Raw genomic sequence first — 22,879 nt, 5'->3', positions numbered from 1 at the left:
TTTTTTAAAGCAGTGAAAAGAAATAAACTCCTGAATGATGTATGATTTTTAACAGAGTAGTGGAACAGAGAGACCATGGGGTGAAATTATATCAGTCTTTACAGATGTAACTAGAAAAGGCCATAAAAGGCCAAATGAAATTCTGGGCACTGAACATAAAACCAGGAGGTAATGTTGAATTTGTACAAGATGTTGGCAAGGCAAAGATTTGAGTATTGCATGTAGTTCTGAGCACTCCATTATAGGAAGGACATTAGAGCCATGAAAAGGATAAAGAGATGAATCACTAAAATGCCACCAGGAATGAGAAGTTACGGCTACAGAAATTGGTTTTCCACTGGAACAGTTAAATTAACGAGGGATGTGACAGAGGTTTTGAAAATTACAAAAGATTTGAGAGGATAAATAGTGAAAAGTTTTTTCCTTTTCGTTGTGAATCAGTAACGAGCGCTAGATTTCAAGATTATTACTAGAAGAACGAAGGACTATTATTAGAACATAGAATGCTTTACCACATGTCAGTGTTGAGGCAGACACCATATTTAAAAGGAAATTGTTTTTGATAGGGATTGTACTCTAGTGAGAAGCTAGCACAGGCACAACGGGCTGAATGGCCGCCTCTGCTGTAATTTCTATTATTTCTATGTTTGATGGCTGGCGACGTGGAGGTGCATAGATAGTTACTCTGTTTGCTGCTCCAGTGTGCCCTCACCAGAGTACAGCAGGGCAGTATGCCTAGCAGAAGATGGCAGCTAAACTCAACCTATTAAACCTGGGAACAGACTTGGAAGATGGCACTCAGTAATGAAGCTGCCAAGATAAGACTAAATTCTATTTGCCACATACATTGCCTCCCTAGGTATGCTGGAGTGTTGCCAAACAACCTGGTGCATGTTTACTGCTGACCCTTGCCAAGCCCTCGCACAACTTTACAGCTATTTTATTGCTAGCCGTGCACACCCATAGGGCATACTTTGTAGCTGTAATTTAACTTGGAATACTTGCATCTTCAAAGGACTTCAAACGTTAAAGTACTGTAGCATAGCCCAGCTGCATGATGCATGCCGCTCAATGACACCCAAAATGAACAACTTTGGTATGCGGCTATCACTGTACTCACAGTCCTTCAGCTTATATGTCGACTACTAGGTGGCAAATAATACACAGGAACAGACCTGAACAGGATGAAGGTTTTTAAATTAGAAGCCATTGACAAGCTTCGAGGCTGCCACCTTGGATAACCTTGCCTATAAGAGCATGGGGGGGCGGTGGAGAGATGGTAAGAGAAGCTTTCTCGAAGCTATGGGCCAGTGCCACCAAGTTCTTGTGTCTTGTCACCTTCTTACTCACGCTCACATAGACATGCACACAACATATAAGCAACATATGCAGTTAATGTCTTACAATCCAAGCTCCATTGAAAGGTGTCACTTGTAGACAGCAATGTAACATTACCTATGGAAGGCCTGGAACAGCAGCCTGCCAGTGGATCAGGACAAGACAACACTCTTCATTCCTCTCACCAACTTTAGCACAGGTACATACATCTCAGAGGATGCAGCTGAATAGAGCTTGACAAGGCAGCACTGATGATTCACAGGCCACAGATGAGGAGAAGCCACTGCATGCAACTTTGGCAAGCCACTGTTACCTTAATGCTGGGGATGTTTGTACCACACCCCAATCATAATATTTCATGATTTAAGTGGTACAAGATAGTGTAGGGCATGACATGTTAATCAGAAGACCACTAATCTGAAGATCCCAATACACCTACCTCACAATGACTGTGGGAAGTGGCTTCAATAGACTTCTCGTCAGCAGGGAGACGATGTTTGACCATGCCATCTGCTGCAAGAACACCTGCAGACACCCTGCACCATAGGGCTGGCACTGCTAAGGAAAGTTATCTGTGCACTCAACCCTTTTAGCTCAACCTCTTTCCAGTTTAAATAAGCATCATCTAAACTATCAGCCAATGTGCTGCTCACAGGTTTATAAACCAACTGACTGCAGCATCGGTCAGCAGTGCCATCTATTTCATCTTCTTTCTTACTGACTAACAAGAGAGTGACATGGCTGCCCAGTATGACCACACTACTACATTTTCCAATGTACAGGGCTGCCTTGATGGTAACTTGACTAGTTCCTGCCCCTTTGACACCACCACTCGCTAACATAAGGAAACCTATATATATTTATTTTTAAAGCTGCTTAAAAATTAAATTCTCCTGCTCTCTGCCTATCAAATACTGGTTAAATACGGATCATTTTCAATAGATACATGAATTGGATGGGGCAAAAATGTTGTCTGGTTTTAAATTAAATAAACAAGCAAATTCACTTTTGCCTGAACTCTGGTAAACCTATCTTGCTTACGATCGCAATGTGGTTTAAAATAATTTGTTGTATATAAAGCAATTCATTGTATGAAAGGATTTAAGGCATTTTGACATGAAGGACACTATTTAAATGCAAGTGTTATTTATTTATACCTCCAGTTGGTCAGGTGCAAATTTCAAGCAAAGAACTTAGTTAAAGCATTTATTATAAGCCATACTTCACTGCAGAAACATAGGGTACAAATCTTGATTTAAATCTCAAGTAAGAAATATGTTTGTACCTGTATTAGGTATAACTGACCTCCTTTAAAAGCAATCACACCAAACTTTTAACTGCTCTGAACCAATAATCCCACCTATCTTTTATACTTGGAAGGTTGGAGAAACCATTTGAGTGGAAAGATGTGACTATAGCAAAGGAAAATGAGTACTGCAGTCAAAAGACTTGTTGACATGTAGTACCTTTGTGATGGAGACAACCACCTGCAATAAGAATGTCTTTGTACTGTCTAAATAACAATATATTGCAGATAAATTAATGCTTACAAATGACACAGTTCATAAGTACAGCTGGCTGCTTATTAACTTTTTGTTTGAAACATGATGCCTAGATGTATCCAGCACTCTGCACTGGAGGTCTGTTTGACCTGTTATAAAGGTATTTTTCATTTTTAGTATACTTAAGTACTTCCCTTTTTCATTTCAGTTTTTCCTCAACACATGCTTTTCCTTCATGCAAGCATGATATTTTTCCCCCCTAAGACTAATGAACAATGTTATAACAGGCAGCTGACAGTGAGTTATAATAGCAATTCAGTTAAATATTTTTGAAGACATCTTGAACCCAGGGTGGGAAACCACCAAGAATGTGTTATTCTTTACATAATAGTCTAATGTTTCTAAGTTAATAACATTATTTTTTACTTTCATTACTATTATACAGTGCTTGCTGCCTATTGTAAAGTGGCTCTGATATCAGTAAAGAGTTAATAATGGTGTGTGATTTCGAAGTTTAGGGCATCATGACTGGTACTGACCAGTAAATTACTAAATAACAAACCATTGTTTAATTGCATTATTTCCTAATAACGGCACTATTTCTTTATAATTAACTGGATTAGCAGTTAATAAATTAGCAATGATTTTGTCACAATTACTTATCCTTCAGCGTCTCAGTTGCAAGAAGTACACTGGTTATTGCTATCTCTTTACCAAAGCAGAAAAGACAAAGTGACATCTGATCAGGCATAATAAGCTCCACTCTGTAATTTATAATTAACATATACATGGGTATGATTTTAAACTGGTTTAGATAGCCATCACCAGATCTGACTGGACTATCAAGCGTTATAATGTCTCGCTCTCCTCTCCCAAAACAGCCCACTGCTCCAGGATCATTCAGAACAGCAAAGGTGACCCCAGGGTTCTTTTCTCCACCACTGACTGACTCCTTAAACCCCTCTCCTGTGTCCCCTCCACCCTCATCTCCAACAATAAGTGTGAGAAGCTCATGGACTCCTAAGATTGAGACCATCCATTCATCTGCCTCTACTCCTTCCCCACTATACCCTTGCCCACCAAGCCAAATCTCCCTCCAGGGTTCCCCCTACCTTAGTCCTGATCCCACGTCTTTCTCTTTTTTTCTCTTCTATCTCCCTTTATCCCCAATCTGAGCTCATCTTGTCCATAAGACCCACCACCTTCTATCAATTCCCACTAAACTGCTGACCATCTAACTTCCATTCATGGCCCCATTGTAAATAGTATCTTCTCCTCAGTTACTGACCCCTCCTTTTCAAAACTGCAGTCATTACTCCCCCCACCAAAGTTTTTGGTCACGTCTTCTAATAATTCCTCCTTTTGCTCATTACACCTGTGCAATGCCATGGGACAATTTTCTGTGTTAAAGGATCTATTTAAATGCTAGTTGTTGTAATCTAATCCTGGGCATCAAACAGTCAATCTCAATCCCTGAACTCGTGGATGAGATTATTGTTTTGTAATTACCCCATAGCATCTGCTATTCTCTGTGGACTCTACACTGTTCTATATAGAGTATACACTATAGGTGTCAGCCTTGCATCAGTGGTAGCATTCTTGCCTCAGAGTCAGAAGGTTGTGGGTTCAAGCCTCACTCCAGAGACTTGGGCACGTAATCTTGACCGACCCTTCAATTCAGTACCGATGAAGTGCTGCACTGTTGGAGGTGGCCTTTTTTGGACGAGACGTTAAAGCGAGGTCCTGTCTGCCCTCTCGGGTGGATATAAAACATTTCATGGCACTATCTGAAAAAGGGGAGGGGAGTTGTCCGGGTGTCCTCGACAACATTTATCCCTTAGCAATCAGCATTAAAATAGAGTATCTGGTCATTTTCCTCTTTGCTGTTTGTGGAACCTTGCCATGTGAAAATTGTCTGCTGCTTTTCCCTACATTACAACAGTGACTACACTTTAAAGGTATTTCATGGCTGTGAAGCGCTTTGGGACATCCTGAGGTTGTGAAAGGGACTATATAAATGTAGTAAAATTACAGCAAGACAGATGTGAAGAATACTGTCAGGTTATATGCAAATCATTTTGATTTTGGAATATATATGGTAGCTTCTTCTGACATGGTCACATGTGGTACATCTTGGAAAGCAGTTGTTTCAGTGATGAAAAGGAAGCTGCACATCTGAAATTTACCAGCATAGTTCAGTCCTGTTTCATTGAATTTGAACCTTCAGCCTTAAAGTACTATATTAACTGTAAATCAGTCAGATCTGTGACACTGATGATGAATAATGCACTTTTTCTGTCCAGTAGGAGCAGCGAGTGTATCACTAGGCAAAAACAATCATACAATATCCTATGTTCATTCTCTGTGGAAAAACCGATGAGTGCAGTTCAATTATTTTCTTTTTTTCCACACAATATATAACCTATACAGTGGTGGATAGCCTGTTCTTGTTTTTATCTTCCAGGTTCCTAAGTTCCTGTCTGCTTTATCCCAAGAAGAATCACTAATCCACCCTTCGGCACAAATCACTGACAGATATATGGTGAGTAGTGAGCAGTACAAATAATGTCAGTGAACCTTGTGCCTTCTAACTGAACACAGTCCATTCTATTGTATCCAAGTTATTCAGAATCCATTGACTAGTGGGCCTCCTACTGTAGCAAGCATACACTTGCCTCTACTTGATTCATAATAAGCAGAAAAAATAAACAACATCTGAAGTTAGGTGCTTAAAGGAGAAGTTATTTGTGCTTTTCAATTTCAAATAGTTACCTAACCTGAAAAAGTAAAGTAGGTACATAAGGGGTCATTTAACTAAATGGTGCTCACAGCATAGAGCCTTGACTTCAGGACTTTGGACACACTCTTCCCATGATTTTTCATCCATTAGTTTTAATGAAAATCACGGGGGCGATTTCCGACCAAATTCCCAACTTGTGCACCTGGCTCTTGAGACTGCACACCAGGAGAATGATTTTGTAAAATTACCTCTACAACAGTCACTTATCTTAAGGAGGAGTTTTTAATTAAATATAATTTCCCCTCCTCTGCAGACAGCCACCATATTTTGCCTCTATATTCGCTTTGACCACATCAGTTACAACTCCATTAACAAATAGCACAGTGGGGAACAACACAGGATTCCTTTCCAATTGAATGCTGGTTGGGTAGCATTTAAATCCAGAAATCTGAACACTAGCCAAGGGTACAGCCCATCTAATCAAAATCCCAGAATGGAAAGGATTCTGATCTGTATTTCATCCTATGGTGCTACTTGAATGCGATAGCTAACATGATCTGAATGGCTTCTTTGTTAATTGTTTTATAACCTCTGGTTTTTGTTGGTCATAGTCATAACGGCACAGAAGGAGGCCATTCGGCCCATCAGGTCCGTTCCGGCTCTCGAGAGAAATCCAGTCAGTCCCATTCCCCCGCTCTATCCCCGTAGCCCTGCAAGTTTATTTCCCTCAAGTGCCTATCCAGTCTCCCCTTGAAAACATTGAGTGGCTCTGCTTCCACCACTTCCGTCAGCAGCAAGTTCCAGGTCCTCACCACTCACTGCATAATAAAGTTTTTCCTCGCATCCCCCCTGTATCTCTTGCCCAAAACCTTAAATCTGTGTCCCCTAGTCCTTGTGCCATCAACTAGTGGGAACAGCCTTTCCCCATCTAGCCTATCCGAACCCATCATAATCTTGTACACCTCTATCAAATCACCCCTCAACCTCCTTTGCTCTAATGAAAACAAATCCAGCTTCTCCAACCTGTCCTTGTAACTAAGATCCCCCATCCCCGGAACCATTCTGGTAAATCACCTCTGCACCCTCTCAAGGGCCTTCACATCCTTCCTAAAGCGTGGTGACCAGAACTGGACACAATACTCCAGTTGTGGCTTAACCAGCACTTTATAAAGGTTCAGCATAATTTCTCTACTTTTGCACTCAATACCTCTATTTATGAAGCCCAAGATCCCATATGCTTTGCTAACCACTCTCTCAATATGGCCTGCCACCTTCAGGGACCTATGCACATTAACTCCCAGGTCCCTTTGTCCCTGCACGCTCTTTAAAACTGTGCCATTAAGTGTATATTGCCTCTCCCTGTTCCTTCTGCCAAAATGCTTCACCCTCACACTTCTCTGTGTATTAAATTCCATCTGCCACTTGTCTGCCCATTCTGCTAGCCATTCTATGTCCTGTTGCAGTCGATTGGTATCATCCTCACTGTTTGCCACACCCCCCAAGTTTGGTGTCACGGCAAATTTAGAAATTCTACTCTGTATTCCAATATCCAGGTCATATATATATAAAAAGCAGTGGCCCCATCACTGACCCTTGGGGAACACCGCTGTCTACCATCCTCCAGTCTGGCAGGTGTAAAGAAACTTAAAGGGCATGTGATTGAAATTTATTATCTATCTGTTGCCATTTTAATTATATTTTTGTACTTTTAGATTTTGTATACAGTGCACGATTCCTCTCCTGGAGGAATGTCCGTGAACTGTTCCAGGGCTGCTCTGTAATTGTGTGATAAGAAGTCAGAAAGAGCTTTCTAAGATGACTGTTTGTTTTTTGTTTGTTTTTCCCCACCTTCCTTTGTGGGTCTCACCTGGTTTATATAGGTAGGTTGAGAATCTTTCTGTGAGGAATTAAAGGCTCGTGTCCATAGGTCTTAATGCACCAATTTGCTGTGCCACAATAGAGGACACACAGTAAGGGCAGTTTCATCTATCTATCCAGCTGAGTGATAATACTTGAGCCAGAAACTAATGGTAGATGACTGAGGATTTTCTAAAGCAATTACTGTCCTTTTGCTTTCCTCTTTAAGTGGTGGTAACTTAATGATGTATAAAACATTTCTGTTCCAATCATTTTCTGTGTTGCAAATTATTTTTTTGTCCCATTTTATTTGTACGGATGCTGTTATGGGAGGACTTTCTGGATAAAGAAATGAGGAAAATATTTGGAACTAGACTTGTAACAGGAACTTCCTGTCCTTAGATGCATCAATCCCACATAAGAAGGGGAGGATGGGCTGCTTTTCAAAACCCTGGGTGGGCTTTGTGTATCTTAACACCAGAAGCATTGCTCAGCTGGACAAAACAAACATTGACTATAGTAAGTAACCCATCAGCCCACACACAGCCAGGGTTAGGCAATAGAGGATGCACTGGAGTACGGTAGGTTGTAATTACGGGCAGGCAGCTTCAGACAGACCTCCTGGTTTATTATAAGCCTATTCCTCCTGTTCATTTAGATCGTAGAATAGTTAAATATTTTATAACGCTATCTATTTTTCACTTTTCTGTGAAGTTGTTAATGCATTTGAAAGAACTTGAAAGGATCACAAGCATCAATGTAATTTTCACAATTTCGCTAGTTACTTTTCAAGACTGTAATTCAGAAATAGTACTTCTATTAATGTTATATGTAATCCTGGCATGTGTAATTGTTTTTACAGAAGAGCCATCCATAATCCTCAGTATTTTCACAAGTGTGCACAAACTATTCAATTTGATTACCCTCTTCTCCAAAACCACATTCTAAAAAGTACAGAAAGCATTCTTCCCCTCAATTTTACTGTTTCTCTGACTCTATTTTGCATCTCTCTCTCCCTCACTTCAACCAACCTCACTTATTTTTGTCTGCTAACTTTTCTGCCCTGCTTTATCTCTATACTACAGCTTCTGTACATTTTGTGATTTCACACTGTATCTCTCACATTAAAGCCTGGGTTTTCCATGTCCATCAAAAATGGGCTTGCGTTAGCCCATGGTGCAGACTTGACTATGCTGGGAGTTCATGGCGCACTGTGGCAAAACATTTTGGGGGAGAAATTGGGTGAGTAGCGCCACCTGTTAGCGCCTAAAGAGGCAGTCAGTGGCTGTAGCGTCACTGGCTGCGTCTGCGGCGATCTTCAGTAGGGGTGCTAATGGTGGCGTTGGGCATTTGCGCTGCGCCGCCATCGCTGCAGTTGCGCCGCTCGCTGCCCGGTTCACGGGGCCTTACTGTGCCGGCAGCGGCGCAAGTTAAGGTGGAGGTGCGGGGCGGCCGCCTGCCAGCACCTCCGTCCCCGGCCTCCTAACCTCCCCCCCCCCCCCCCCCCCCCCAGCATTGCCGGCTGTTTCCCGAGAGCCCAGCACTTCTCCTTGGTGCCGGGCTCATTTGCCAGCACTCGCGATCGGGGCTCGCGCTGTTGCAGGCACCTCCCCCTTAACAGTGGGAGGAAGGCCTGCAGTACCGCAGCGTGCCGTGCCGCAGCATGTGGCGCTGCGGCACGTTGCGCTGCGATAATCCGTTTCAGCGCCCTAAGAGGGACACGGAGCGCCTCAAGCCTCGCCCTGTCTCTCTCGAGGGGCACTGAAACTGAATTTCTGGCGATCGGTATCACTCCGATCGCTGCGCTAAATCCTGCGTTCTGCCGACTTTTGCGCCACTTTGGCGCCCCAACCCAATTTCTAGGCCTTTGAATAGGTTTACTGGCACATGAACAGCTTTCCCGGAGAGCTTGGCTTGTAGCACAGTTGGTTAGGGAGTGAAAGTCTGCCAAAATGGTGGCTCTTAAAAGGCAAATTTTGGTGACAGATTCACCAATTGTTTGCATTGGTGCAGTCGAGACATTTCACTGCTCCTTTTGCTGCAGAAGGGACACCAAAGGCAGGCAAGTCCCTCAGTGGGGTCAGCTGCCATTGATACATACTCCTACTCTCCTAAGAACTATTTCCCAGTGTTGCTTCTTCTGTTGATGTGGGTACTGTAGATTGCTGTAGTGGAGATATTGTGGCTGCTTTCTAACTAATGAGCATTGATGGCCACTCGTGAAAACTGCATTCTGTCCAGCTGATGCCTTTTTTCCACAGGAATGAAGCTTTTACTCTTTGAAAACATAGCATTTGCCAGTTGTTTCATACGGGTGTGCACTGCAAACTATCTGATGTGGTAGATGTGCCATGTGGTGAATTAGAAGATGCAATAGTATGAAAACTTTATGCTATGATAACTTTCCCTTGTATGGGAAGAGCTGTCCCTGTGCCATATGTTGTCTGTAGGTCATCCTGCAGCAGCTGGTACTACTCTGTCACAGTCTCACTTATGGAGTGGAGGTGGCAAAGACAACTGTCCTCCTGGATATGCCCAGGTAGGTGTGAAGGGGTTCTATAAATGCAGATCCCAGGATAGTGATGAATGTGGATGAAACATTTCTTGTCATTGCACCTGCATTTGTTGGCCCCTCATGAACTTCTCTTCCTCATCTGAATTACGCAGTATGTTCGGAATCCCCAAAGGACTACTGACCCTCATTATTTGTACATTGCAATTTTAATCCCAGCAGTAACTAAGAATAATAAAGCATCAGCAGGAACTAAAACTCAAAAATGACATTTGTATGGGTACAGTGCAGGCCCTATGTGGAGCCTCACCTGAAGTCAGAACATGGCATAAAAGGGACAGTGGCTGCATGGATACGGAATTGGCTAAGTGATAGGAAACAGAGTAGTGGTGAGCGGTTGTTTTTCGGACTGGAGGAAGGTATACAGTGGTATTCCCCAGGGGTTGGATCTCGGACCACTGCTTTTCTTGAAATATATTAATGACTTGGACATGGCAGAGAGCCGGCACGGGCCGCATGGCCGCCTTCCGTGCTGTAACCATTCTATGATTCTATTTAGGCTCCACACTTCAGGCAGATGCTTGGAAAATCAGCACTTGATCGTTCAGTTTCCTCATTATTTACCTTAGAAGAAAAGATGCAAGACAATTGTACACAGTTGTTTTCAGGGAGAGAGGAGAACTCTGGAAAATTGCTTTGTAAAAATGCATTGCAATCTGTTTACAATCTGCTTATTTGAAAGAACCTAAAGTGAAAAGCTCCTGCAGGGACATAACTGGAGCAGCTCTGACCATAGCACCATGTGTCATGAATGACTTCCATCGCCTGTTTGTGATCATTTAGAGCTAAATACCATACTGTCTTTAAAAGGAGAGGGCTTTTTCATTCAAAAATATTTGCTCATAGGCTGCATATGACTAAAACATTGGGAGCCAGCAAGGGCCTGGAACTAATCAGTAAATGCATAAATATATCCTTTATAATACCTGGGATTATGTAGCAACTCAGACATACATTTGTACTTTACATTATGTATTTTTTCTCCACACAGGTTGGTGCTGACAGTATGATTGGCAATTTGACTAAAGTGGCAGAGAAGACCTCTATCAAGCGGTCAATCATCGGGGCCTCCTGCACAGTCAAAGAGAAAGTAAAAATTGCCAATTCCATAATTATGCACAATGTCACTATCGAAGAAGGGTGAGTGAGGTTGCACCAATGTGAAGAAAATATCTGAATACTGGTTTTAAAAATGTCATGGTTTAAATCTGCTATCATACCACACCGTGCTTCACAAAATTTAGCTTGAAAAAATTAATTGCATTATTTATCCTGTTCCACAGCCACCCTCGTCATCTTCTGAATAAACAACAGATCTTGCTCCATGTATTTAGCTTCTGCTATAATGTAGCCACCAGCACTGAGGATGTTGTATTCTTGCCCTGTGTAATGGCTGTAGGGGTGGAAAAAAATAAGGATCTGTCACAACACTCACCCCCTCCACCCCTCCCCTGTTCCTTAGAAGCACACTGCCAGTTGGCAGCATTTGAAAGGTACCGTGCATAATTCCACACTTACTATTTATAGCCCTGACTTAGACTCAAACAGACCAAATTGACTCCTCTATCTGATATTAGGCATTTTTTAAAGAAGAAAATTGACCAAGTAGCAGATTATCTGTGGCTACTGTGAGAAAAACTATCTTAAAATATAAAGAAAAATAATGAATTCCCAAAATAGTAAAATAGAAAGTTGTTTTCAATAAAATTGAGCTAATGTTTTTTCCATTTTCAGAGGAATAAAATGCAGATCCCACGTTCATTGTAGAATTCAAAATGGTAGAAAGTGCAAAATTAAGTGTCAAAAATTAAAACTTCTGGTGAGTGGGAAAGCATGGCTATGTCCCTGCTATCACAACCTCTTAGAAGATAATTTTTTTGCCCATATCATTTTCAGGCTTTCTTATAATTCTGTTGTCCAGCCTCTTTCCCCACCCACCCCAACAATATGAGTAAAAGTATACCTATAGCTTAAGTTACAAGCTGATGTCCCACTGCACTTTCAGTATAATTACTTCCTTTCACATTTCATAGGTTTATATTCATGGTTGTTTTGAAGTTGTCAGATTTTTGTGCACTGTCAGCTTTTTTTAAACTGCTGGCCAGCTTTTGATAGTTTTCTAGGTTATGATGTATCTTTACAATGTATATTCATCAGTGGTTATGGTAAAAACAAAATAGAAAAATAGCAGTTTGGTTACAGGAATGACAGGACAGAAATGATTACATTGGGCTAAGAGAAACAAGTATAGTTTAGAATAATCAAACTTCAATGAATAAATGTACACATTCAGTCTGATGGCATAATAGGAAGCTGGAATGCCCTTTTGAGACCCAAAAGGAAAAGGAATAGTAAGGGTTTCTTGATGATTAGCCGGGTTCTCGCATTGCTAGTGATGCCCATACGCACCTTTGCTCTTGACCCACAGAGGCTATTCTAACGTTGTGATGTCCCAAGCAGAGTGAATAATTTCTGCACTATTTATGAAACAAGGAATTTCCATTCCATTCAATAGGAATTTGCTTTCCACTTTCAGGTGGGAAAGGTCCATTTTTAATTTTACCTTTCTGCCACGAAGAAGTGTGGATGGTTCATGCCACCATTTGAGGAGAATTGGAGAATAAAAGTGATGGTGCTCAGGAGCAGAATTCAGTGTCTTCCAACTTAGTCGATGATGCAGATGAATAATCAGGAAATAATCAAGATGTGCCAAAAGTGTTTGCTGATAATATTGCTAAAAAATAAAGCAGCTTTTTTGTTCCACTATTAAAGAAAGAGAAAACTCACATTTATAGGAACAGTAGTTCAATCCTTGAGCATGTTCCACCATTTACAGGAAACTCTCTTTTAACCGGCACCTAAATATCCGGAAATCTCTCTTAACCGGTAAAATTCAGGAGTAGGTTCAGGGAAGTTTTACTATATATTAGTGGCCATGTAACCGGGGTTCCTGGATCTGTGGCCGTGTAACCGGGGTTCCTGGATCTGTGGCCGTGTAACCGGGACTCCTGCACAAGTGCCGTGTAACCGGGACTCCTGCACCTGTGGCCATGTACGGGCCTCTCGTACCTTGGTAAGTATACCTCTCTGTAATCCGGACTTTTTGATCAACCAGCACCATGCCGGTCCCATCGGTGCCGGATAAAAAAGAGTTTCCTGTAGTTAGATCGTGGCTGACCTGTACCTCAACTCCATTTAGCCGCCTTTGCTTCAGATTCTACTGATAGTGCCTTTCACGACCTCAGGATGTCCCAAAGTACTTCACAGCCAATGGAGTACTTTTGAAATAAAAACAGAAAATGTTGGAACCACTCAGCGGGTCAGGCAGCATCTGTGGAGAGAGGAACAGAATTAACGTTTCAGGTCGATGACCTTTCATCAGAAGTCATTGACCTGAAAGGTCAACTCTGTTTTTCTCTCCACAGATGCTGCCTGACCGGCTGAGTGTTTTCCAGCAATTTTTCTTTATATTTCAGATTTCCTACATTCGCAGTATTTTGCTGCTGTTTAAGTAGTAAATATAGTCACTGTTGTAATGTAAGGAAAAGTAGCAGCCAATTTGCGCCCAGCAAGGTCCCACAAACAGCCATGAGATAAATGACCAGATAATCTGTTTTAGTGGTGACTGTTGAAGGATAAACGTTGGCCATGACACCGGGAGAACTCCCCTGCTCTTCTTCAGATAGTGCCATGAGACCTTTTACATCCACCTGAGAGGGCAGATGGGGCCTCAGTTTAATGCCTGATCCAAAATATAGCACTTCCAACAGTGCAGCACTCCGTCAGTACTGAACTGAAGTGTCAGCCTAGATTGTGTTCTAGTCTCTGGAGTTCAGATTGAATCCATGACCTTCTGACTCAGGTGAAGGTGCTACCACCTGATAGTATTTCACCATTATGACAGACTATCACAGATTCAAAATGAAGTGTTAGACACCAAACAACAATCCTTTGGAATGTTCCTTACCAAATGCACCATTGGTTATATATGGCAAAAGCTAGTAAAGGGCACACAATGCAGTTCGGTAAAGATTTGACTAAGGCTTGCACCAGTTATAATTTATTCAGTGTTCCTTTCCTCAAGCTGAAGAGTCTTGAATCTGGCCCATTAATGAATAACATGACAAAGTATTGCAATCTAGTTCACTTTTATCAGCTACCTGCTGCTGAGTCCATCCTTCCTACCAAAGTGTGCAATTCTGCCTGTATCATTGAGATAAATCCAAGTCTTATAAATGTGAAGCAGCCATTGCATAATGTACGCACCCAAATGTACGAATAACGAACTGTGGGGGTAAAAAAAATGGTTGTGATATTGCTGTTTTAAAACCAATCAGAAGATTTGGGTATTCCGTGACAGCCCTGAACGTGATTAGAGTATCATATGTATCTATTTTCAGCTTAGTTTAGATAATAGTAAAACATCAAATTAAGCCTGCTGCTGAATAGTCAAATGCTGAACTAGTGAAGGACAAGGTAATCAGCTTGCGACTTTCCAAGTCTACTATTTGTACCTATATGTACACGTTACAGGATGAGATCACAATTCTGAGGCGGCCTGACTATACCACTAATGCCTGATAGTCAGGAAAGTTGGCCAGCTAGCAAAAAAGTTTTTTTTAATTTTTATTTTTTTAAACCTTCCCGGTTGCATAATGGCACTCTGATACTCTGTGCCAGAGTTGCAAGACAGAGGTTTGCATTTCCCCCAGAAGACTATTATTCCCCTACCCTTGACAATACCATCAAAGATAGCTATCGAAAAAAGGTCAGATGCTTCACCGTAGAGTATGACCTCAAATCATTCTCTGGTACTGACAGAGGCAGAGGTTGCCTTGTTTGAGGTATAACCCAGGGAGCCTAAAAAGAAGCAGAAAATAAGAATATATTTTGAAATGTTGGAGGCAGGAATTTATCAAATAAAAGCGTATTTAAGATAACATTGAGGCAGATGTCTACACATGATGGAATCGGGGACACTTTTGCCCTTGCAAATGGAACAAGTTGCCCTAATATTTCCATATCCATTTTCATTCTTGTAATTTATTAAATGAGATGGAAATTTATTTATGGAAATATTGGCAGTCAAGAACCCTTTCACTGATTTATTCAGCAAATGAAGGACTAACGAGTGGTATTAAGGAGCCACTTGTTAGTTCTTCACTTGCTGAGTGAAAAGAAAAGCTGGTATCAGTCAAAATTACCATGAAGCTGCTGGAGTGTTTCAAAAACCCAACTGGTTTGCTAATGTCCTTTAGGGAAGGAAACTTGCTGACGACCTCTAGCCTGGCCTATGTGTGACTCCGGTCACACACCATTGTGGTTGACTCTTTACTTTCCCCAGTCCTCAACATTGACTCCAGAGCCCATTATAGTGGCATGTAACATTTGCACCACAAGTGCCAGGCAATGACCATCTCTAACAAGACAGAACCTAACTGCTTCCCCTTGCCATTCAATGACATTTCCATCATCGAATACCACACCATCAACATTATGGCGATCACAATTGACAAGAAACTCAACTAATCCAGCCACATAAATGCCATGGCTACTTTAGCAGGTCAGAGGCTGGGTATTCTGCGGTGAGTGGCTCGCCTCCTGACTGCCCAAAACCTCTCCACCATCTACAAGGTACAAGTCAGGAGTGTGAAGGAATACTCTCCACTTGCCTAGATGGGTGCAGCTGCAATAGCACTCAAGAAGCTCGACACCATCCAGGACAAAGCAGTCTGCTTGATTGGGACTTCATCCGCTAGCCTAAACATCTACCCCCTCCACTACTGGTGTACCACGGCTGCAGTGTGTACTATCTACAAGATGCACTGCTGCAACTCGCCAAGGCACCTCCCAAACCTGTGACCCCCAACACTTAGAATGACAAGGTCAGCAGGTGCGTGGGAATACCATTACGTCCAAGTTCCCCTCCAAGTCACACACCATCCTGACTTGGACGTATATCATCATTCCTTTATTGCAGCTGAGTCAGAATCCTGGAACTCCCTGCCAAACAATTTGAACATATCCAGGGAAAAATACTTAATATTTAGAATATTTATCCCTATAGCTACCCATCCTTTAAGATTCTCAATATTGACATCTCCAGTTCTGGTCTATTTACCTGAGAAGTAGTTGAAAGTCAACTTCACCAAATTGCCTTTTATACATAAGTAGACATTGATTAGATTTTATGCAGGCTTGATTTGGGAGAGAGAAACCACAGAAGTAGCACCTTACAATTTAGTGGAAACTTTGTCCTTTTTATTGTTTTTCTAAGTATATGTACATTGTTCAGATGATTGATTTTGCTAGCATCACCATCCAAGACAAAGCAGCCCGCTTGATTGGCACCCCATCCACTACCTTAAACATTCATTCCCTCCACCACCAGTACACCGTGTTTGCAGTGTGTACCATCTACAAGATGCACTGCAGCAACTCGGCAAGACTTCTTTGACAGTTCCTCCAAACCCGTGACCTCTACCACCTAGAAGGACAAGGGCAGTAGGCACATGGGAACATCACCACCTCCAAGTTCCCTTCCAAGTCACACACCATCCTGACTTGGAAATATATTGCCGTTCTTTCATCGTTGCTAGGTCAAAATCGTGGAACTTGCTACTTTAGAGCACTGTGGGAGTACCTTCAGCACACGGACTGCAGTAGTTCAAGAAGGCAGCTCACCACCACCTTCTCGGGCAATTAGGAATGGGCAATAAATGCTGGCCTTGCCAGTGGCGCCCTCATCCTGTGAATGAATTAAAAAAATTGTTATCCAAACAGAACTTTTCACTATCCGTGCCAAAATTACAAAAAAAATGACTAATATACAGCAATTTAGTATCATAATTACATCTTCTGCCCTAGCCCACCCACAGCCATAATTGCTGTTTAAAAGGAGGATCAATAAACAATGTGCAACTTGCAAAGAGTCATACAAGCCTGCTTGGCTGTATTCAAAGAAAAGTCTCCACAGTGGCTGTGTTTGATCACAGAGCTATAGTATAACCCTGAACTAACATGTTTAAAGAAATGTTTAGATCTGTAATTAATTCAAATTGTTTCATTGAAGTGCACCTTTTTTTTTGTGTAAACAGCCTTTACCAAAAAAAAATCAGAAAAGGAAGTAAAAAGTTGTAATTAGCACATGTTTTTTATTCCTTGCTTTCTCTCTGCTTCTTTATAATTCATAGGTTTGGACTTCATTTCACTAACGTGTATTTTTCTCATTTAATTACATACTTTCACTACTACAGAATTGATGTGTAAAGTTGGCTCCAACTTAAAAATTATAGTCATAAGGAGGCATAAATGCTGTAAAATCTATTGATTTGTACACCAGATTGGCAATGCACACAGGTAACCCCACCTCCTTTTTTCAGCTGACCCCATTATGGTCCTGGTGTAACATTGTGGTATTGTAAATTGATTGCTCTTGTAACAGGAATCAAATGTTGAGGGATTCCAAAAATACATTTTTTTAATCTGGTCCCTTTTGGCCTGAATGGCCTATTTCTCCCCATCTTGGGTGGTAGGGTGCCGCTCCAAGTTTCTATTGGCAACTTAAGGAAAACTCCTCTCTTCTGCCACTGCCGGTGTAACTGACTCCATTCCCAGGGTTTGGGGTGGGGTTAACAGCAGATGAAAGTTCTGCCAAATGTATTTCTGGTGGCATAATAGCACCATTGGATTTCTGGGCTCCTATCTCATCCCCACTGCTGCTGCTTTCATCACTCCAAACTTGACTTTCCCCATGTTCTCCTCACTGGTTTCCTGAGCTCCACCCAACACACGCTCCAACTTGTCCAAAACTTTGCTGTGCATCATATCTGTGCTAAGACCCCTTTGTCTGCACTCGCCCTCACTCAACACATTTGCTTAATTTGTATCCAGTGTGTGATATCTATAAGTAATGTATATAGAAAGGAAAATGAGATATTGGGGGACGAGAGCAGTGCTGTAGGAGCTTTTGACTTCACCAGCTTGTACTGAGTTCTCCTCTACACTCCATATCTTGAACTTAATTTAGCTGATACGTTCCCTTCCATCACATTTCTATTGGGCAGAGTTTCCACTCAGTGCTGTTGTGCAAATAGTTTTTGAGCTAAAAAGTAGGCATAAGTTGTGTTCCACTGTACGCATAAAAACATAGCTGTGTCCAGGGAGGTCTCCCCCTTCCAATGAAATAGTTTTGGGAGGACATAGTTATTATCGGAGTCATTCATCTCGGATGTTGGATATTTCTCTCTCACTGATGAGTTTATATGATCAACTACCCTTTTTAAAAATGCTAAAACAATTCAAAAGCTATTTTTTAAAACAATAAAACCTCTAACTTTTGAGACTCCAACCACACACACAGGCATCAAGTAACCACAGAGGTAGGTAGCATTCATGAATTGGCCATTAGAAACTTTAAACAAAACAGTTTTTCTCTCTCATCACTCTCTCTTTCTTGCCTCTCTCTTGCCATCATGTTAGTTCTTTTTCCTCTCTCCCTCCTCTCCACCCTTTGCCATCTCTTCTCTATCCACATTTGCTGTCTGAATTTTTTTCTTCTCTCTCCTGTGTCCCACTGACCATCAGATACCCAGTACACTGTTCCCCAAGCACTAGAAAATTTGAGGATGTAATCAAAAAATTAAAAGTGTGTAATAATTGCCAATAAAGGAAAAATATATAGGAGAAATTATCAATTACATGAAAATGTAAATGGGGAAAGCAGTGTGGTTCTTGTCACTTGGCTACCCAAGAACTTTATAAAGAAAGAAAACCTAGCATTTAAATAGCGCCTTTCACAACTTCAGGACATCCCAAAACACTCTACAACCAATGAAGCACTTTTTGAAGTATAGTCACTGTTCTAATGTATAAATCAAAACCCATGATTTTTAATAATTGTTTAATCTTGCACAATTTGGAATTGGCAATATTGCATAAGGGAGTAGGATTACCATCATCCATTTTGATAAACAATTATAGGAATGTATAGGAGCAGAAAGAAACATTGGGATAGACACTCCTTGTTCGTGTCACTGAGTGCACCAGTGTCATTGATTTACATAATAAAAGAAATGGAATATGGGACTCGACGGACGATCTCGTAAATGCAACTATGTGATGGAACATTGAGTTATTCTAATTGTCCAATCCCAGTGCCTAGGAAATATCAGATCCTCTCTAGCAAATTAGTTAACACTAATTTGAGGTGTTGAGATCTAAGCGGCACTGTGGGTAAGAACTTAGCCCTTTGTTGACTGGACTGCCTTTGTCATTTCTAATCCAGTCAATACCATCTTTCCTTACACAAAACAACCTTCGTGCAATTTTTAGTCAACATAAAACTGATAAATTCATTGTGAGAAGCCACACTGTTAGGGATTAGAAATGTCACTAATATGATATGGGACACACTTTGAAGCTTTATGGCATATTGTTGCCACAACACTGTAACTAAAGAGAAAGTAAGTAACCATCAATTGCCTGAAAAACATCTTACGTAATCAGTGACACTGATGCACTGAGTGACGTTAGCCAAGGAGTTTTTCTATGATATTCTGAACTTCAGCCTTGAGTCTATTTTTGTTATGTTGATGGTGGGTCTCGGTACTTTCCATGTTGTTGGAGTGCTCACACTAAAAGATTAATGATTTGCAATGCAATTGCAGTGTTAATTAAGTAGTAATTTACAGATTATTCTAAATTTTATGGTGAAGCTTTTTATTTTATTTTTCCAATTTTTCTCCTCTCCTCCAGTGAAGGTGCTGATTCTTGCAGGAATATGGTTCCCTAGCTTACCAGCAGTCTCCAAGACCTCACCCAAATAGCTATTTATGTATGAGACTAAACAATGAGTGTCAACCCGACTATTCATCCCTGGACTTATTGCATCTGAGCAATACTATTCTTAGCTAATGTCTCATACAAACCTTCCAGCAATGGTCAAAGGATAGCGATCAAGAGTGGGAATCCTGAGTCATTTTTTCTCCCTAGCTTGGGATTGTTGAAGTCAGTTATAGTGCCGCAGCTATGGCTAAATCAGTGTTGACCTGGAATTGAACCTAGGACCTTCAGGTCTTTATGACTTAGATGCTCTTATCCACTAGGCCTTCAGGGAAGCTGTATATTGACGTTTAATATTAAGTTCTTTTCTGGAATGGTCTAACGTTTCACATTTAATTTATTTAAATAGACATAAGAAATAGTAGCAGGAGTAGGTCATTTGGCCCCTCGAGCCTGCTCCGCCATTCAGTAAGATCGTGGCTGATCTTCTATCTCAACTCTACTTTCCTGCACTATTCCCATATCCTTTGATTCCCTTAATATCCAAAAATCTATCGATCTCTGTCTTGAATATACTCAACGACTGAGCCTCCACAGCCCTCTGCGGGTAGAGAATTCCAAAGATTCACCACCCTCTGAGTGAAGAAATTTCTCCTCATCTCAGTCCTAAATGGCCGACCCCTTATTCTGAGACTGTGACCCCTGGTTCTAGACTCCCCAACCAGGGGAAACACCCTCCCTGCATCTACCCTGTCAAGCCCTGTAAGAATTTTGTATGTTTCAATGAGATCACCTCTCATTCTTCTAAACTCCAGAGAATATAGGCCTAGTCTACTCGATCTCTCCTCATAGGACAATCCCCCATCCCAGGAATCAGCCTGGTGAACCTTTGTTGCACTTCCTCTATGGCAAGTATATCTTTCCTTAGATAAGGAGACCAAAACTGTCCACAATACTCCAGGTGTGGTCTCACCAGGGCCCTTTATAATTGCAGTAAGACGTCTTTACTCTTATACTCAAATCCTCTTGTAATAAAGGCCAACATACCATTTTCTTTCCTAATTGCTTGCTGTACCTGCATGTTAACTTTCAGTGATTCATGTACAAGGACACCCAGGTCCCTCTGAACACCAACATTTTCCAATCTCTCACCATTTTAAAAAATACTCTTGCTTTTCTATTTTTCCTACCAAAGTGGATAACTTCACATTTCTCCACGTTATTTTCCATTTGCCATGTTCCTGCCCACTCACTTAGCTTGTCCATATCCCCCTGAAGCTTCTTTGCATCCTCCTCAGAACTTACATTCCCACCCAGCTTTGTATCATCAGCAATCTTGAATATATTACATTTGGTCCCCTCATCCAAATCATTGATATAGATTGTGAATAGCTGAGGCCCAAGCACTGATCCTTGCGGTACTCCACTAGTTACAGCCTGCCGATCCGAAAATGACCCGTTTATTCCTACTCTCTTTTCTGTCTGTTAACCAATCCTCAATCCATGCTAGTATATTACCCCCAATCCCATGAGTCCTAATTTTGTTTAATAACCTCTTGTGTGGCACCTTATCGAATGCCTTCTGAAAATCCAAATATACCACATCCACTGGTTCCCCCTTATCTATCCTGCTAGTTACAACCTCAAAAAACTCTTAACAGATTCGTCAAACACGATTTCCCTTTCATAAATCCGTGTTGACTCTGCCCAATCGTATTATTATTTTCTAAGTGCCCTATTACTACATCCATACTAATAGATTCTAGCATTTTCCCTACTATTGATCTTTAAGGAGATGTTCCAAGTACAGGCTAGGTACATTCCAACAAGAGGGAAGGGTAAGGGAACCAAAGCAAGGGCTCCTTGGATGACGAGGGAGATGGAGAAGATGATGAAACAAAAAAAAAAGGGCGTATGATGCATGTCAGGTGAATTCTTCAAGGGAGAACCAAAACAAATACAATCAGTTGAGAGGGGATGTGAAGATGAAAATAAGATTGTCAAAGAGAGACTGAGAGTAGAACATAAAAGGGAACCCAAAAATCTTCTACCGGCATGTAAACAGTAAGCGGGTAGCAAGAGGCAGGGTGAGGCCTATTAGACACAAAGAAGGTGATATATGCTTAGAGCCGCAGGGCAAGGTTAGAATACTCAATGAGTACTTTGTATCGGTGTTTACTAAGGAGGTGGATGCTGACAAAATATCAGTAGAAGGTAGAAGCAATGGAAGGGGTAAAAATTGATAGGATGTACTAGAACGGCTGGGTATGCTTAGAGTGGACAAGTCACCTGGTCCAGATGGCTTGCATCCCAGGTTACTAAGGGAATTGGGGGAGGAGATAGCAGAAAGGCTTGCCATAATTTTCCAATCTTCCCTAGATGCGGGGGAGGTGCCTGAGGATTGCAAAGTGGCAAATGTGACACCATTGTTCAAGAAAAGGCATAAGGACAATCCTAGTAACTACAGTTTACCATCAGTGGTGGGTAAAGTTTTAGAAACAATAATCAAGGAAAAAATTAACGGGCACTTGGAGAGGTTTAAGCTAATTAAGGCAAGCCAACACTGATTTGTAAAAGGCAGATCGTGTTTGACTAATCTAATTAAATTTTTTAATGAAGTAACAGAGAGGATTGAAGAAGGGAATGCAATGGATGTTGTCTGCATGGATTTTCAGAAGGTGTTTGACAAAGTACCACAGAAAGCTCGTTAACAAAATTGAGGCTCATGGAATAGGTGGGTCAGTGGCAGCTTGAATAAGGAATTGGCTTAAGGACAGAAAACGGCGAGTTGTGGTGAATGGCTGTTTTTCAGACTGGAGGATGGTAGACAGTGGTGTTCCCCAAGGGTCAGTGCTGGGGCCACTGCTTTTTTTGATACATATAAATGACCTGGATATTGGAATACAGAGTAGAATTTCTAAATTTGCCAATGACACCAAACTTGGGGGTGTGGCAAACAGTGAGGATGATTCCAATCGACTGCAACAGGACCTAGAAAGGCTAGCAGAATGGGCAGATGGAATTTAATGCAGAGAAGTGTGAGGTGATGCATTTTGGCAGAAGGAACAGGGAGAGGCAATATACACT

At 41.5% G+C, this 22,879-nt stretch overlaps 1 protein-coding gene across 5 annotated transcripts in view; it reads left to right on the top strand.

The window, feature by feature from the left end:
• Positions 1 to 22,879, top strand: part of eif2b3 (eukaryotic translation initiation factor 2B, subunit 3 gamma) — a 156,701-nt gene that overhangs the window by 109,815 nt on the left and 24,007 nt on the right. For all 5 annotated transcript variants that reach the window (XM_085983128.1, XM_085983130.1, XM_085983129.1 and 2 more), the window contains exons 9-10: positions 5,305 to 5,382; positions 11,001 to 11,149. In XM_085983128.1, the coding sequence (XP_085839254.1) occupies positions 5,305 to 5,382; positions 11,001 to 11,149 (227 nt within the window). The remainder of the gene's footprint in view (positions 1 to 5,304; positions 5,383 to 11,000; positions 11,150 to 22,879) is intronic.

This window comes from Somniosus microcephalus, chromosome 3, assembly GCF_052327205.1.
Source record: "Somniosus microcephalus isolate GS21.2 chromosome 3, FLI_Smic_1.0, whole genome shotgun sequence".
Lineage (NCBI taxonomy): Eukaryota > Metazoa > Chordata > Chondrichthyes > Squaliformes > Somniosidae > Somniosus > Somniosus microcephalus.
The sequence above is the reverse complement of the archived record's forward strand: the minus strand, read 5'-3'. Positions and strand labels throughout refer to the sequence as shown.